The 16,831-nt window shown below is 44.5% G+C and overlaps 2 protein-coding genes across 3 annotated transcripts in view; both read right to left on the minus strand.

The window, feature by feature from the left end:
* Positions 1-1,563: 1,563 nt before the first annotated feature.
* On the minus strand, positions 1,564-8,671 carry GPR75 (G protein-coupled receptor 75; the record flags this gene model as incomplete). Its single annotated transcript, XM_079792289.1, has 2 exons — positions 1,564-3,199; positions 8,568-8,671. The coding sequence occupies 2 exons, from the start codon at positions 8,669-8,671 to the stop codon at positions 1,564-1,566; spliced, it is 1,740 nt and encodes a 579-aa protein (XP_079648415.1).
* A 2,873-nt stretch (positions 8,672-11,544) lies between these two features.
* PSME4 (proteasome activator subunit 4) overlaps positions 11,545-16,831 on the minus strand; it is a gene marked incomplete at its 5' end in the record, with an annotated part of 89,977 nt that continues 84,690 nt past the window's right edge. Inside the window, 4 exons of one of the 2 annotated variants that reach the window (XM_079792521.1) lie at positions 11,545-13,203; positions 13,856-13,994; positions 14,661-14,794; positions 16,155-16,317. In XM_079792521.1, coding sequence (XP_079648647.1) covers positions 13,860-13,994; positions 14,661-14,794; positions 16,155-16,317 — 432 coding nt within the window. In that variant the 3' untranslated portion in view covers positions 11,545-13,203; positions 13,856-13,859. The remainder of the gene's footprint in view (positions 13,204-13,855; positions 13,995-14,660; positions 14,795-16,154; positions 16,318-16,831) is intronic. The other variant, XM_079792520.1, reaches the window with a different exon arrangement.

Raw genomic sequence — 16,831 nt, forward strand, 5'->3', positions numbered from 1 at the left:
CATAAATCAAAACATTCCCATTCCCGCCCTGGCCGGTGTGTCTCCGTGGATTGGGTGTCATCCAGTGCACCAAAGGGTTGCTGGTTTGATTTCCAGTCAGGGCACATGCCCCGGTTGCGGGCTCAATCCCCAGAGCAGGCATGCGGGGGGCAGCCAACTGATGTTCCCTTCTTACATCTCATATTGATACTTCTCTCTCTCTCTCCCTCTCCCTCCCTATCTCTCTAAAAATAAATCAATAGAAATATATTTTTAAAAATTCCAAGCCTGGCTGGTGTAGCTCAGTGGTTGAGGGTTGGCCCAAGAACCAGGAGGTCACGGTTCGATTCCGGGTCAGAGCACATGCCTGGGTTGTGGACTCGCTCCTCAGTAGGGGGTGTGCAGTGGGCAGCTGATCAATGATTCTCTCTCTCTCCCTTCCCCTCTCTGAAGTCAATGAAAACATTTTTTTTTAATTCCCACTCTCATCCTTATGCCTTCTTAAGCAATAATAAACATAATCTAACACATAACACTCTATATTGCTTCCCAGATAACAAACCCTGACTGAGAGGAACACATTTAGCATCGACTCTCCCAGGAGTAGCATACCGCTACCACACTGCAGCGCAGTCCTCTTCATTAGGATTCTAGTAAATAGAACAGAATAATCCACTTTTACCAAGGGATAACATCTTTATATATATTATTGATTTCAAAGAGGAAGGGAGAGGGAGAGATAGAAACACCATTGATGAGAGAATCATTGATTGACTGCCTCCTGCATGCCCCCCTGGGGATCAAGCCCACAACCTGGGCAATGTGCCCTTGACTGGAATCGAACCCAGAACTCTTTAGTCCATAGGCCAACGCTCTATCCACTGAGCCAAACCAGCTAGGGCAATAACATTTCTTAAAAAAAAAAAAAAAAAAACACCACAGCTCTATATAGCTACTATTGACACAATATAACAATGTCTATAATAATAAATGGTAATAATAATAATAGTATATTCTAGGTTGACTGTCTTAGGAAAGTACCTAATACCTGTGTATTTTTTGTAAGGATAATTATATAGATAATGTATTTCTGATTTTCTGCTTTAACAATGTATTATTTATTCAAATAAGTCTGCTACCAAAAAAAAGTGTATTCTTCCCCATTTCAACACTTCAAAAAAATCAAAATTTATAATTTAATTAATAAAAATAACACCTCAGTAAAAAGTATACACCTTCACATTCTTTAAAATATCCAGCTCATATATACTTCAAAGACCCATAACATTGAGTCAAATGACCATTCTCTACTTTAACATAGTAGCATGATCTATTTAAAAGTTCAGTACAAAAGATTGGAACACAGGTCAGGGTAAAATTCTAAATAATAAACTTTTACATTAAACCTTAAAATGTCAAGAGACCACAGGGCAAACCAATAGATGCTAATAAATCCGACAAAAGAAAATCATAACTGCCAACTGTTCAGTTGAGTCTTTAAGCTTTGATCTACAACTAGTCTCACAAAAGTGAAAATAAGAAATCCCTTAGTGCCAGAAACGAGATGCTCCAGCCTCCATCGCTCTAAACAGAGGGGACGGGAACCGGCCTGGCTGAAGCACTGTCGCATTCTTGCAGTAAGTCGTTAGTGGTGTGGTAATGCATGGCAACATATGAACTGGCAAACCCAAATGCGTTTACCGGCTGTAAGTTACACGGGATGTTCTCGTCCTGGGATGGGCTGCTGTTATAGATGCTATAGTACGGTTCCATCCGAGTGTTGATGGGCGTTGAGCTGCTCTGACCATAGTGTTGATGTCCAGCGGAGATCTTGGGACTGACCACACTTTCCTTCGAATGACTTGGGCCACAAGCCTGGTCCACGAATTTCTTCTGGGGCTTTGGAGACAACATGTAGGCAGAGTTTGTTTCATGATGGGAGGATTTGTTCCTGTTGACCTCGAGGTTCCCTTTGCCCATGGCTCGAAGGCGAGTCTTCTGTTTGCAGCAGAAAAATCCCAGGCCAATGTATTGGAGGCACCAGAGCACCTTCCTTCTCAGCCCTGTACTGTTCCGGGAATATATAAAAGGGTTTAATCCCGACTTGAGAAATATAAGGGTGAATCCAAACAGCTCAAACTGGTAAAGGATGAAGCTCCCACTTCTGGACAGAACCACCTGCACCAAGGAAATCCCCAGTGGAAGACAGCATACCAGGACCGACAGCACGATGACCACACAGGTGACCACCGCTTTGGAATCCTTCGCTGTGGAGAGATTGACAGCTGATACCAGCTGGAGCCGGCTGGCTGCAGGGGTGGGCAGCTGGTTGGGACTCTGAGTGTATCCATGGGTCTGAACGTGCTGCAGTTTGTTGTAATTCTGGTTCCTGTACAGAGCGGGCATGGTGCACTGGATGGGGTCTCCACCTCCCTTCCCAGGCGCCCCCATGAAAGGCTGCGGCCGGGAAGCATCCACTGTGATCACAGGGGGGCATTTTCTGACTTGAGCATTTTTCCGCAGGGTCTGAGCAATCATGATGTAAGAAACAGAGACCACAGCAACACAGAAGGTGAAGTCGACCACATAGAGAGACAGGACGGCTTTCCCTTCTCCAGCCATCAGACTGGACATGGGGAGGCAGAGGTGGGACTTGCGGGTCTTCAGGGTGGCCATGGTGGCGAGGGTGAAACTGGCGGCCCAGAGAAGCAGCGTGAGGAGCAGGGTGCAGGGGAAGGAGGCCGTGCGGTTCGGCTGCTTCCCCAGCACCATGCGGAGCCGGTGCAGGGCGATCACGGCCACTGTCTTGAGGGACATGATGATGAAGCCGGAACTGGTGAGGTGGAAGGTGAAGCAGAAAGCATCCGGGACGCCGCTGAAGAACAGCACGAAGGCGAACATGGGGGCCGTCACTCCGCAGATGAAGAGGTCACAGAAGGACAGGTTCAGGATCATGAAATCGAAGTTGGTTCTGAACTTCCTGAAGGCCGGATCAAAGAAGGACAAGAAGACGATGAAGTTGCCGTAGGAGCCCAGGCAGAAGATGATCACGAGCAGGAAAGCACAGGTCACCAACGTGGCCGTGTGGACCAGAAGGTGGAGACCCCCCTGCAGGGCGGTGCCGTTCCCCACCGGGGCGCCAGGCAGGGGCCAGGTGGTGTTGGGAGCGTCCGGGAAGTGGTCCGTGGAGTTCATCTTCAGAGAGAAAGGTCTCTTCCTTCTGTGGGGAGGGGAGTCAGGGCCTCAGCTCACAGATGAGCGGTACGTGGCAAAAGAGACCCGAGGCAGAAAGGCCTGCACAAAAAAATGCATCCCCTGAAACAGAAAGGAGTTAATGTAGCCAGTAGCGTGCTCTCATGCTCTTTGTCCAAAGCACTAGAATGTGTCAGCTGTGACCAGTGCACAGAAAGCCCAGCACGGAAAAGACAAACACCTCCAGATACACTCATCCAGCTAACCTGAGGTTTTATGACAGTGGTTTCCAAACTGGCCTCAAGCATCACCTCGAGAGCAGGTTAAAAAAGGAAAATTGGAGCCCTCGCCAGTTTGGCTCAGTGGATAGAGCGTCGGCCTGCGGACTGAATGGTCCCGGGTTCGATTCCAGTCAAGGGCACATGCCTGGATTGCAGCCTTGATCCCCAGTAGGGGGCGTGTAGGAGGCAGTCAATCAATGATTCTTTCTCATCATTGATGTTTATCTCTCTCTCTCCCTCTCCCTTCCTCTCTGAAGTCAATAAAAATATGTTTGTTTTTAAAAAAAGAAAAAGGAGATTTCTAGGCCTCGCCCATTGAGATTCTGATTGAAGGGTGTCCAGATGCTATTTTTAGAAACACTCCGGTGCCAGACATTGGAGACACAAGAATATAACCTCTTGGCCAAAGGGATCACAATCTAGCTGGAGATCAACCTAACTATGTAATTACAGCCCAACGCTGTAAATCAGATGGTGGCAGGTGCTGTGGAAGTAAGAAAGGGGACCCTAATCCAGCCCAGGGTGGAGGCTGAGAGGCTGAAGGGAGTCCTGGCAAGGAGGAGCTCGCTGGGTGAATGGTGAAGGCAAGGAGTAGGGGACAGACAGACTACAAGAAGGGTGTAAGTCTTTGCAGGATTGGGGCAAAACCAGCACATGCTTAAAATAGAAGCAGAGGGTATTGCTGAAGTAGACGGGAGCCCTTTATATCACTCCCACAGACTGCTAACAAATCCTATTTCTTTCCCTAAGAAGAATCCTTTATTTGCCATTATTTACAATTTCTTCTCCCTGCTTGTGATTTCTTGGCCAACTCCATACCGTCCTTCGGAAAAAACTTGGTGTAGGACTACATGTGAGGGGGGAAATGAAATTAATGAAGGGTATCAGAATTATAGTTGAGATTTACAAGGTGCAAAGGCACCACTTTGTAAACTTTAAACTGCTATGCAAATGTGAGTTAGCATTATTCCAACAATCATATCTTCAGGACAGAGCAGGGGGCATGCCCCTAACCCACTCATGCATTCATTCACTCAGTTTACATTCATCATATGCAAACTATATACAGCTTTATGCGAGGCGCTGTGGGTAAAAAGGTAAGACACAGCCTCTACTTTAATAGAAGAACTTGTTTTTCTTCTTGCTTCTCTATTTTTCTTAAGCTTTCCCCCATTTCACAATGAGATTTAAAGTACACTCACACAAATCTTCTGTTATCCCAAGTCCCAAAGCCCTGAGTGGCTTGGTGCCCACCCTGCTCCCCAAGATGCTTCTAAGTGGGGCAGCTTAAGTTGTTCCTTGGAGACGGATGCAATGCTCTTGACAACCAAAAGGTATTTGCTTTAATCCAGCATTTTTAGGAACAAATAATGGCACTGGGGAGGTCCAGGGGCAAAGTTCAGAATATTTAACCTCAAACTCAAGCTGAGTCCCTGAGACCTCCAGCTGTGCCAGAGCTTACCCCCTTAGGTGCTGGATCATGGGGTGCAGAAAAGGGGCTAGGTCAGGGAGGGGTTACTGGGGGCTCCAGGAAGCAGCTATGGACCACCCACGGTACAGAAGCCTCTCAGCATTCAATCACAGGTACGGCTGTGTCAGTGAGCATCCCACGAGTTCAGTCCTGGGGAGATCCATACAGCCAACCAATGACCTCCGTGAAGGAAGCACACCTCTTCCATGTTCTCAGTGGTCCATGGGTGCAGATCATGACAACATTATGAACTTCTCCACTGGGAAGGGAGACCAACTTTTCTGTGCTTTCCTTATAAAAGTTCAGAGAGGATATAAATCCTGACCTTTTGTTTCCTAATATTAGAATTTAAAAAATAGCCGAAACCGGTTTGGCTCAGAGTATAGAGCGTCAGCCTGCGGACTGAAAGGTCCCAGGTTCGAGTCCGGTCAAGGGCATATACCTTGGTTGCGGGCACATCCCCAGTGGGGAGTGTGCAGGAGGCAGCTGATCGATGTTTCTCTCTCATCGATGTTTCTAACTCTCTCTCCCTCTCTCTTCCTCTCTGTAAAAAAATCAATAAAATATATTTAAAAAATAATAATGGGTAGCTCTTTGTTTTCACTCAAGATTGTATTGTTTCTGAACACTTTTTAATGCCTACGTAGTGAAAAAGATACACTTTTACTATTCTTTATTGTTAATTGGAGGATTGGGATGAACTGATGAAAAGAGAAGTAGAAGAGAAACCCCAGTTTGAGGAGGCAGGAAGAGCAGAGAGGTGATACTAATGTTTATAGCAAACTCCTCTCTCCACCCCCACCCGAAGGGTTTCCTCTTTGGAGGTAGGGAAATAAACAGGGGTGAAGAGGGAAGCAGGAGTTTGGCTGGGGGAAATTAGAAGAATAAAGAACCTGGAGTTGGGGTGCTAACAGAAATATTGAGTAAATGGGGAATACTGAAGAAGTGGGGTGATGGAAGTTATGAAGACCCCAGAGGAGGAGACAGTTGGAAAGAGCTGTCAAGTGGAAAATGAGATGATGAGGCACTAACGTTAGTCAAGGGTGAGAGGCAGGAGGAAAAAGATTTGGAGCAGATGAGGGGCAAATTTCACTTTCTGTACAGTTATAATTTTTCAACAAATTATACACTTTTCAATAGATTTTTTAATGCTGAATTATAGGTTAGGAATATAACTATCAGTATCATTACCAGTATGTTAACTGCACTAAGTGCTTGTGATGTGCCACCCACTGTTCTCAGTGCTCCACCCTCTTAACGTATTGAATCTTCACAGTAACCCTGAGGTGGTTAATATAACTTATCCCCATTTTACAGATGAGGGAACTGAGTCAGAGAGCACCTAACTTGAAGTGGTAGAGCATGAATTTGAACGTTAGCAGTTACTCTCTAAAGCCCACACTCTTCCCCACCATGCTAAACAGAACAGAACGAGATCAAGGGAAAGATCCCCAGATCAGAAGATTGTTACAGCAGCTATAATTTATTGGGTGGCTAGTATATGCCAGGCACGTACACTAGAAGCTTTACATAAGTCATCAAACTTTATGTCATTCTCAATATAATCCTATCAAGTAGGTATTGCAATCTCTTCCCAACTCAAAGTTCTTGGAAACCAACACTTGAAAACACACACACACACACACACACACACACACACACACACACACACTTCTGTGTACCTTTTTGTTAAGGTTGATAGTTATGGTGTAATCCTATATAATAAAAGGCTAATATGCAAATAGACCAAACAGCAGAACAACTGAACAACCGGTCGCTGACCACCAAGGTGCGCGTAGAACATGGCGGGCGTCGGCTGCAGCGGGATGGTGGAGCAGATGAGCGGGGGCGCCAGACCACGGTGGGGTACTGGTTGCTGTCATCGGGGTGAGCCTCTGGTGGTTACTGAAAATTCTTTGCTCCCGTGTGCCACAGTCCCACCCGCCACTCGCATCTGCTGCCGGCGCCGGCCCCACTTGCACCTGCAGCTGGTGCTGGAGCCGCCACTTGCACCCACTGACGGCGCCGAGTGATTGGGACCGGTGCCAGGCGCCGGCAGTGGATGCAAGCGGTGGCTGCCGGTCCAGATCTCCCCTGAGGTCTTCGGGGCGATCGGGGCAGCAGCCGCAGCTCGTACGCACTGACGGTGCCAGCCCTGCTCACACCCACTGCTGGCACCAGCCCCAATCGCTCCACGCCAACAGACAGGGGATTGGGGGCCACGGCAGGAGGGGCCAGGAGGGGGCATGGAGGATGGGCCTAGACCCGCCCCTGTGCCCACCGCAGCCTCGTGGCCCACAGTTCCTTTCAAGGTGCATGAATTCGTGCACTGGGCCCCTAATGTCATTATAAATCACTCCTATTGGGATAATTTGGAAAAAAGTTAGGAATCAGAGGCTGGGGAGTAAAGCAGAAGACAGAATAGAAGTAAAGGTGTTGGCAGAGAAACTTGAGGAGAAATAAAGGAAATGGAAGGAAAGTAACTACTATTAGTGTTAACTCTGGGACTACAAGAAAGAGGAGGCTGAGATCACAATTTGGAACGAAGTTATGAAGGCAGAATTATAAAAGTCAGTGATTTGAGGAAGGGAGGTAAAGAAATAGCTATTTGCTATGCCTAAATATTAAATAAAGGTTTTCAATGCAAGCATACATGCTACTCTGTATCTCTGGGACCATAAATAGGTCTTGGAGGACAATGTGATTAAAGTCATAAAACCAGAAAAATTTTAAGTTGGAACACCTGCCTTAAGCAGGCATATTAGCTACAATAAACATGGAATGAATTCACATCACATGCATCTTGTTACAACTAGGAGGAAGGATCCTAAAGTAGTAAGTAAAATATGGTAAGGGAAAATTTCTTGTACAGTGGCAATTATTTCTCCTTAAGATGTGTGAAGAGTCTCTGATAATTTGGTGTGCCGTCTTAATATTTTACTGTACATTAAAACATTTTATATGCGCTTCCCCAAGTCCACTCATGACCTGGATTCTTCCCACTCATTTTTTTCATAAGGCCTTGCATTCCTCGAGGGCGGGCATTTTCAGAGTTCTGTGTGTCATTCCCATTGTATTTGTATTGATCCGAATACCTCAGGGAAGATGACTTGCCCACGGTCACTAAGATTCAAGCCAGATTTATCTGATTTCAGAGCCCTTCAAGCTCTCTGTCCCCAGTTGAACTACCTCTTGAGCCGGGAGCAGCGGGTGGGTGGGGCGGGGTCAGCGGCGGAGGGGCACTGGGAGGCTGTGGAACGCCCCAGTCTGGGTATGGAAGGGGGTGAGGACCGACCCCGGCCAGGAGCTGGCAATGGGTAGGAGGTCCCGAGGTGGAGAAGGTTATGGTAAGAAGGGCCTAGGCCTGGCCAGGGAAGCTAGTGAACCGGTCGGGAGAGGGTTGGTGGGGTGAGGAGGCCAGGCCAGGCCACGGGCGGTGGGGGAGGGGTCCCACGGCCCCTCGGAGCGTGGGAGCGGCCCGGGCCGGGGCCAGACGGCTGCTCCGCAGGCTGCGCCGGGACAGCAGGTGCGCAGGGGCCGGGCTGGGACCAGCGCGGCACGCTCTTTGCTAACCCACCGGCTCGCCGTGCCCGACCCTCCCTGTTCCCGTGGAGTCGCCTCCTCCGGGGCCCGCAGCTTCTCACCTGCAGGGTGGCCGCGGCGCCGCCCCTTCTCCTCCATCTCGCAGCCCAGACCCCAGCTCCACCCACCGCCCGGGAGGATGCAGGGCTGGAGGCACCATCGCCATCGCCGCTGCCGCCTCCGCGCATCCCGGAGCCGCAGGAGCTGGGGGCGCAGAGGCGCAGTCACCGAGCTGCGGAGGGCGCCGCCCCCTCCACCGGACACCCAGGCCTGGCACCCCGCCTGCCCTCGCACCCTCACCACCTCGCTGGCCTCCTTGTGCGCTGGGGCCGGCGGCTCCCCGTCCTCCGGGCTCCCTTCTGTAGGCAGCGGCCGGCCGACAGGAAGAGGGGCAGGCGGACTGGGTAGAAACCTGAAGAGTGGGGGCGCCAACAGCACACGGCGACCCAAGGGATCTCGGTCTCAGAGGGACGCACCGTGGCATGGGCCGGTGGGCTTCTTGCCAGCCCTCCGCCTGCATTCCCGGCTTTGGGGCTTTGGTGACTGCCAGGCTCTCTGGACTGCAGCTAAAGACGTTTTCTCCTAAATTGGCATCGTTCAGTTTCGTGCTTTGAGACTCAGAACTTGTAAATCAAGTCATAACATTGAAATCAAACCAAGTTTATAAAAAGAATTCCATCTTTTCTTCTTTCAGCTCTTTCAAAAAGTATTGAATTTACTAAAGGAACTTACCAATTACTAGGAAACAAATATAAAGTAAACACACACACACAAACAGCAAAACTACCCCTGCAAATAACCAAGCCAAGAAACCATGGACATGAATGTTAAAAATCACAGAAAGCAATGGTCGTAGGCATGCAGCTAGGCAGAGTTTAGTGAGCAAGAACACACCCAAAAACCACCATCCTCATTCCTCTATAGAGTCCATATGCCCAAAACAATGAACGCTCGGGTTTTATTTTAGTCTGAGCCTTCAAGTAACATCCTATTCTGGGTAACTGTCTAACCTGGCGAGGGTGGGTGGGAGGGGGGTAGTATTTAGAAATGAGAATGCTCTTTGAATGCCCTTTTCTTCACCCTGATGCCAGAAAACTCAGTTCAAGTGAATATTGCTGTTGAAATCCTATTGTGGCTAAACTGTTTGGTACCAAGTACCAAAGAACTTGACTTATGCATATAACTTATCTTCGCCAGTTCCCCTGTGCTTTCATCGTAAATAAAAAGGCTGGATAATTTGTGAAGAAGACATTCAGTCCAGGAGTTGACTATGCTCGCAGAATTTGGTTTAGAAATCAATTTATTCCTAAAGGCAAATTTCCCACCAATTCCCATGTAATATTCCATTCCCAAACACATGCAATGCAGCAGTTCAAATCTAGGTTGTCAGCAGCGGTGACCCTGGCCCTAGAAATAATCAAAAGGCAAAGAAGACATTAGTATTGAGTGGAAACTCCGAAGTTATATCCCTCTCCGTATGAATTGCCCGCTCAGCTCCAGACATTTGGCCATGCCAGGAGATGACAGGTTTGGGCTGGCAAGTAGCAGTTACACCCGTGGGAGAAATTATGTTACTGGGGGGAAAAAAACAAATTTACAGCTTGTAAAGGACTCCAGAGATCTACAAGAGGAAATGAGAAACTACCAAAGTTCCAGAATTACTATGTACCATCAGCAAAGCTACTATAACTTTGTCTATCAAATGTGTCAGCCATGTGTTAAGAACACAGCCTTACTTGTAAAAAAATAGTAAAAAAAAAAAAAAAAAGAGGAAAATCTGCAACAACAACAAAAACAAAAACAAGCAGGGCTGACATGTTAAAATATGAATGGCTATCGATTTTCAGGGAAACCAGCATTCTAATACACTGTCACTGTCAATGCAAATTAAGGAAAACATTATCAGAGCCACTTAATGTTTTAGATTCTTGACCTAAAAATCTTACTTCTTGGAATTTATCCTAAGGAAATACTTGAGGAAAAAGTCTGAAGCATGACGATAAAATGTTCATTGCAGTGTAATTTGTAGTAGGGAAAACAGAAAACCACCTTGATGTTCAACAACAGTGGAATACTCACAATTATATTAGCAAGAGAAATAAATTGCCATTGTCCATAAACATAACTATGAAGACCATGTAGAAAAAGTTAATTTTTTCAAACAAAATTTCTCACTGGTTCCTTCTAGACACACTACTAATTGCTCAAAATGGCCTGCAACCTTAGGGCTTGGCAACGCCTTCTCAAATATTTGAAAACAGCTTTCACAAACTATTTGTAATTTTTTCTGGGGGGGGGGGGGGAGGGATTCACATCAAGGGAACAGGTGGGTAAATTTTCCTTCTAAATTTTGAAACACACTTTTCAAAGTCTGTATTTAAAAGATCCAATTCAGAAATTAAAGGTTACTGCTTACCTCAAAGATGCTGGTTTTCTCCTCACCTCTCACCCCCCCACCCCCTCCTTTCTGGAAACCTACCTTAACACTTCACCAGTGGTTCTCAATCCTGGCTGCACAAATGAAGCATTATGAAGCTTTAAAAAGGTCTCGGTGGTGAGTCCCAACCAGAGAAACTCTGATGGAGGAACACTGTGAATTCAGTATCCTATTTTTTTTAAAGTTCCACTTCAGTAGCATTGCCAAGACATCGTTTCATATAGCTTAAAAAAGCTGAAGTGGTTAATATAAAGCCTCACTACTCAAGGTGTGGTCTCAGGACAAAGCATCAATATCATGAGCTAGGAGCCTGAATTAAAATTCCTATTTTAACAAAATCTCTGGGGTACTTAGACTTATCAATCATCTAGATCAGCTGCCCAATAGGACTTTCTGATGAAAACACTGATCTGTGCTATTCAATAGGGTAACCACTAGCCACAAGTGGCTAATAAGTACTTGAAATGGGTCTAGTGAGACCAAGGAAATGAATTTTTAATTTAATTTAAAAGTAAATAGCCACATGTAGCTATTAGCTACTCTAGTGGACAGATCCAACCTAGATAACTCATTTTGGTCAGGGGGCATGAATTTATGGATCGAGATCTATGGACCCAAAGGAATCTTATAGAGTCACTGCCTACAGAACTGTTCTGTCCACTTAATGAAGACAAAAGCCAGGTGTTAAAAACAATGCATTTATTGGGTTTTAAACTAGTTACACAATGAAACTGTCAGTTTGGCACTACTCTATACAGGGACTATGCCTGTGTGTGCTGATCTGTACCAGGACCTCTGCTGTGCTTAGGTCTGCATTGAGTCGTTCAACAAGTAGATTCTAAAAAATATACTGTAGTGTTCCTTTAAGGAAGACTGTACAGAGTGTGTTGCAAGATGACATTCACAAACTTGTGAATTACTTTTTTTTTTTGTCTAGAAGATACCTTGCATTCTATAAACTTGTCAAAGGCAAACGTGGCGTTTGCATTGAGATGCACACAAAAAAGTTACATAAAAATTCAGACATTCTAACATTAAATGAACTCAAACAAAACCCCACACCTCAGCTTTTGTAACATGAAAAGAAAATAATTTAAAAATGCAAAAAATGGCATTCAATTTGGTACAAAAGCCAAAATTACTATAATAAAGAGCTACATGTGAATTTTACAAATTAATTAAACAATGGTATTGTGTAAAAGGTTGCATCTGTACAAAGTCTTGCCAAAGCTATCTCTACAATTTATACAGTCCTTTACATCTATATAACATTTATTAAACAAGTCAATTAAATATCAAGACTTCTTAGTCTCTCAACGATTCTGCAGGCAAAAAAAAAAAAAAAAAAATCAAAGAAATTACAGATTTTTTGCAAACACAGCAATCTTCTATTAGGTGAAGTATAACAGTTTTAAAAGTGGGTCAAACAATATTTGTAAAGAATACAGGTAAATCAACCAGTCAGGGTATTTATTGTTGTTGATGTTTATTTTCAAAATCATACATTGTATACACACACAACAATCCATCAAAAATGTATTCACCAAACCCCCAGTTTTCCCACAGTTCTCTTCAGCACCCAAAACTCCAGTCTGTGGGAGGCGCGTGGTGGACACCAGCTTCACTTTTGTGACTTGTCAAGCAATCCATCAGGTCCTTGGCTGGGTTCCAGACCTGTCCTCTCTTCCTTCCATCTTCCTGGCTCTCCAAGCTTCAGATTTATGGCCCACAGCCCTACTACCATCTAAACCCAACAGCCATTTGGAAAGAATTCAAAATAATTTGAGATGAATGAAATGAGAGGACCTGTTTTACAGATGGGCATTCTACATTCCAAGTAAACTGTTTCTTAATGAGTTCCTAGACTCAGTCTGGTCTTGGATGCCATGATCATATTGGGTAATTATTTCTAGTCTGAGACATTGTGATTTTGTCAGATGCCTCAAAGAAAAAGTGATCAATATTCTGGAAACAGTTCCGGACAAGTTAGGAAATCAAATGGCAGCTGAGAACCTGTGGAACGCAGACTAATGAGACTAAACAGAAACCACCAAAATGATGAGAGCTCGACAAAGGCAGAGAGTTAAAACCAGCAGCGAGCCACCACAGATGGTACCTGAGGATCTGGAATTTTTGATGAAAAGAGCTTGAAGTGAGGACTACTCACCTGTATCAGGGAAGAAAAAAATTTCAGTCAAGCCCAGTAAGTGAATTTTTCTTTATTCTTCCTATCCCAGTAGAAAGGCTTCTGGGTCCTCCCTCTTTAATAAGAATAGATAATAAATATTTAAGAATCCTGATGAAATGTTCTCACTACAATATAGAACCTGGAGCCCTCAGGGCAACCCAAAATGCCCAGGGCCCCACTTAGAGGCTACAAAGAATAGATTTTTTTTTTTTTTTTTTTTTTTTGGCCCAGCTGGCATGGCTCAGTGGTTGAGTGCTGACCTATGAACCAGGAGGTCACAGTTCGATTCCCAGTTGGGGCACGTGCATGGGTTGCAGGCTTGATCCCCAGAGTGGGGCGTGCAAGAGGCAGCCAATCAATGATTCTCATTATTGATGTTTCTATCTCTATCTCCCTCTCCCTTCCTCTCTGAAATCAATAAAAAAATATATATTTTAAAAAATAGATTATTTTTGTCTACCATTTCCAGACTACTAAGCCCCCACTTATGAAAACCTAAAAGCAGTCACATAACTTGTCTGCTTAATAACTGAAGCAGAAAATCAAGGAAAAATTCCCTGGGAACTTATGTAAATGATATTTTAAAAACACTTTATCTAAACAATGACATCTAAGAATATCAGCAAAAAAGAAAAAACTTAGGAGCACCTAGTTCTGAGTCAGTGACCCAATGACACTTGCCTGAGGATGTCAGACTTCTTTAACCCAGAGCCCTGCTGACTTACCCTCCTATGCATAGTAGCATGGTGAGACCAGGAGATCGGTGAGAACAAGCAGCTGGTCGTCGGTGAACTGCTGTTTGTGTTCCTGCCAGTTGTCATGGTGCGTCCTTCGGAAATTGGATAAGGTCTTCTTTACAGTCATCTGTCGAGTGAACAACCCACATACATATTAGTCTGACCTCTCCGAACCACTAGCGTTATATTTAGGATACCTTCAGCTAAGTTACAAACTCTCTAGACTTCAGATCTCACTGCTCACCGAATGCTACAGAACCAATGAGCCCAAAGCCACCAAGCTCGCTTTAGAATTACTTGGACAAGCTATTGGAACTTGCACCACATCAGTAAACCAGTTTCAATATACACGTAACATCTATTTACTAAGTTGAAAAGGACAAAGTCATTCATCTTCTGAGTTGTTTAATTTAGGACCATAGGTGCTCATTAAATAATACCACCAGGCTCTCCTGTTTAATATTAGCTCCTAACTGGACAGTTCCTGGATAGAACATGCTAGTAAAATAGAAGTATAACATTTATACTAACAACACTGACACTACTTTCATTGGACTGGGAAGGACAGAAGTTACAGTAATTTCCTTGCTACCAAAGGATAAAAAATTTACACAGAAGCAAGGTCTCTGCAAGATTTTAATGATTACTGATAAGCAGGCTTGGTCCTGCAGTGGTAGTAGTGGCTGTATGAAAGCAGAAGGTCCGGAGTGTGCAGGGAATTATCAGTATAAATGGTGTTTTACAAAGCATCTCGATAATGTGTGTGCAAAGAAACCAACAGGGAAGCTTTTACCTCAATAGGCTGAGGGTCATTCAGATGTGCACTCAGATTCATAAGGAGCTGGGGCATCCAGGTGGGAACGTCATAAGGACTAGAAAGAACACACGCACCAAGTCCTAGCACCCCAGCATGGCGTTTGACCAACTCTGCAAAGACAACAGAAGTAATGTGCAAATATTGATTGGGATCTATTGCCCTCTTTACAGTGAAATAAAATCAGTTTTAGATTATGCTAGTTATTTTCAATGTGTAAATTTCTGTGTTTAAAATGAATCTTTATTCACACATGAAAAACACGAGTTTGAGGCCAAACTAAAGACATCCAAATGTGTCTTACATTTACTAAAACTAACAAAATAATGGATTTTAAAAAATCAATTTATATCATATACAAAAGTGTAATCCCTGATGCTAAAACAAACTGCAATAAAAATGAGACCACACTTTTCAGAATGCACTGATCATAGGTAAACACACTCAGCAGAGAACTGCAAGCCCTGGCTGGCGTGGCTCAGTTGGTTGGGCATTGTCCCATGCCCTGAGAGGTTGCTGGCTGGATTCCAGTCGGGGCATAAACCCAGATTGTGGGCTCAATCTCTGGTAGGGGGTATGCAGGAGGCAGCTGATCGATGTTATGCTCTCACATCAATATTTCTCTCTCTCTCTAAAAATTAATAAACTATTCTTTCTGTTGTTATTAATCCTCACCGGAGGATATTTTTTTCCACTGATTTTTTACAGAGTAGGAGGGAGGGAGGTAGGGAAGACAGAGAGAAACATTGATGTGAGAGATACACATCAATTGGTTGCCTCCTGCATGCACACCAACTGGGGCGGGGATGGAACCTGCAACCCAAGTACATGCCCTTGACGGGGAATCATACCCCTGACCCTTGGGTGTGTGGGGTGACACTCTAACTGCTGAGCCCCACCAGCAAGGGCAATAAACTGTTCTTTAAAAACAAAACAAACAGAACTGCAATGTGTCTGTTTACTACAGACTCTATATTCTTTCTTTAGCAATAGAAGTTAAAGTGCTTTCCGATTTCCATTATCTATAATAATAAAAGCATAATATGCTAATCAGACCGGACATCCTTCCGGACGAAGCCGGGGCTGCAAAGGAAGCCCGGGTCCTGGGTGCCAGAGGGAAGCCGGTGCCGGCAGCCGGGGGAAGGCAGGCCTACTCTTGCACAAATTTTGTGCATCGGGCCTCTAGTATTTTAATAAAGATGTATGTGTGTAGTATGTGTTTGTAAGTATATTATATGGTACACATGCAACATGGTGGATAGGGATTTGAAGTTAAGAAAAAGGGAGCCGTAGCGATTTGGCTCAGCTTTTACATGCCAGGTCTTGCCTTCTATATGCAAAGCTCAAGAGCAGAGAAACTATTCCCAGTACCCAGCACAGACCCAGGGCACATACAAATATTCAATAAATATTTGTTGAGTAAGCCTGGTTAATTCTCCAAAGAATCTGTGTGTTTCCTACCAGTATTGTTACCTGCAGAAGGAATCGTATCTCCTACGAAACCAGGGTCTCGCTTTCTTTTCTTCGGTAGTTTTGTTTTGCAAAGTTGTTCAAAATGAATCTGCATAGGACTGTCTATGGTAAGGAAGTTACACTGTAACAGACCACTTAAGGTGGTCGCAGCCATTTCTCGAACCTGCAGAGATAATCACTTGCATTAGAGCGAAGATCCCAAACCTGCTGGAATATCAGAGGCTGGAGGGTGGTATGGGAACTGGGGTGGGGTCTTTCCCTGGCATTTGTATGCAAATTGTGTAAATGCTCTTTTGCAGCTTCTTAATAGAGATTTTATCAGATTGTCAAAGGATCTGTAGCCTCAAAATTGAAAAAAGCCATTACATTCAGGTAAATGCGTAACTATTTTATACAAAATTAAATTTCTCTATAAATTATTTTCCTACTGCTAAGTCTCCTTAAATGTTACAAAGTTTTCTTTAAACATTTCTCATTTAGATTATTACAAAATTGTTGTCAACATTATCGTTATATCTGTATTTAATTATTAGTCAACATCACTTTTACGTTTAAGCCTATTACATGGAGGAAAATATATAAAAATGTTCTAAAACAAGGTCCAGAAAATGGTAAATTTTAATGCAATTGCTATAATCTTTAAAGTTAGTAAACACTGACTTTAGAGTTCCCACCTT

Source organism: Cnephaeus nilssonii (genome assembly GCF_951640355.1).
Source record: "Cnephaeus nilssonii genome assembly, chromosome: 15".
NCBI lineage: Eukaryota > Metazoa > Chordata > Mammalia > Chiroptera > Vespertilionidae > Cnephaeus > Cnephaeus nilssonii.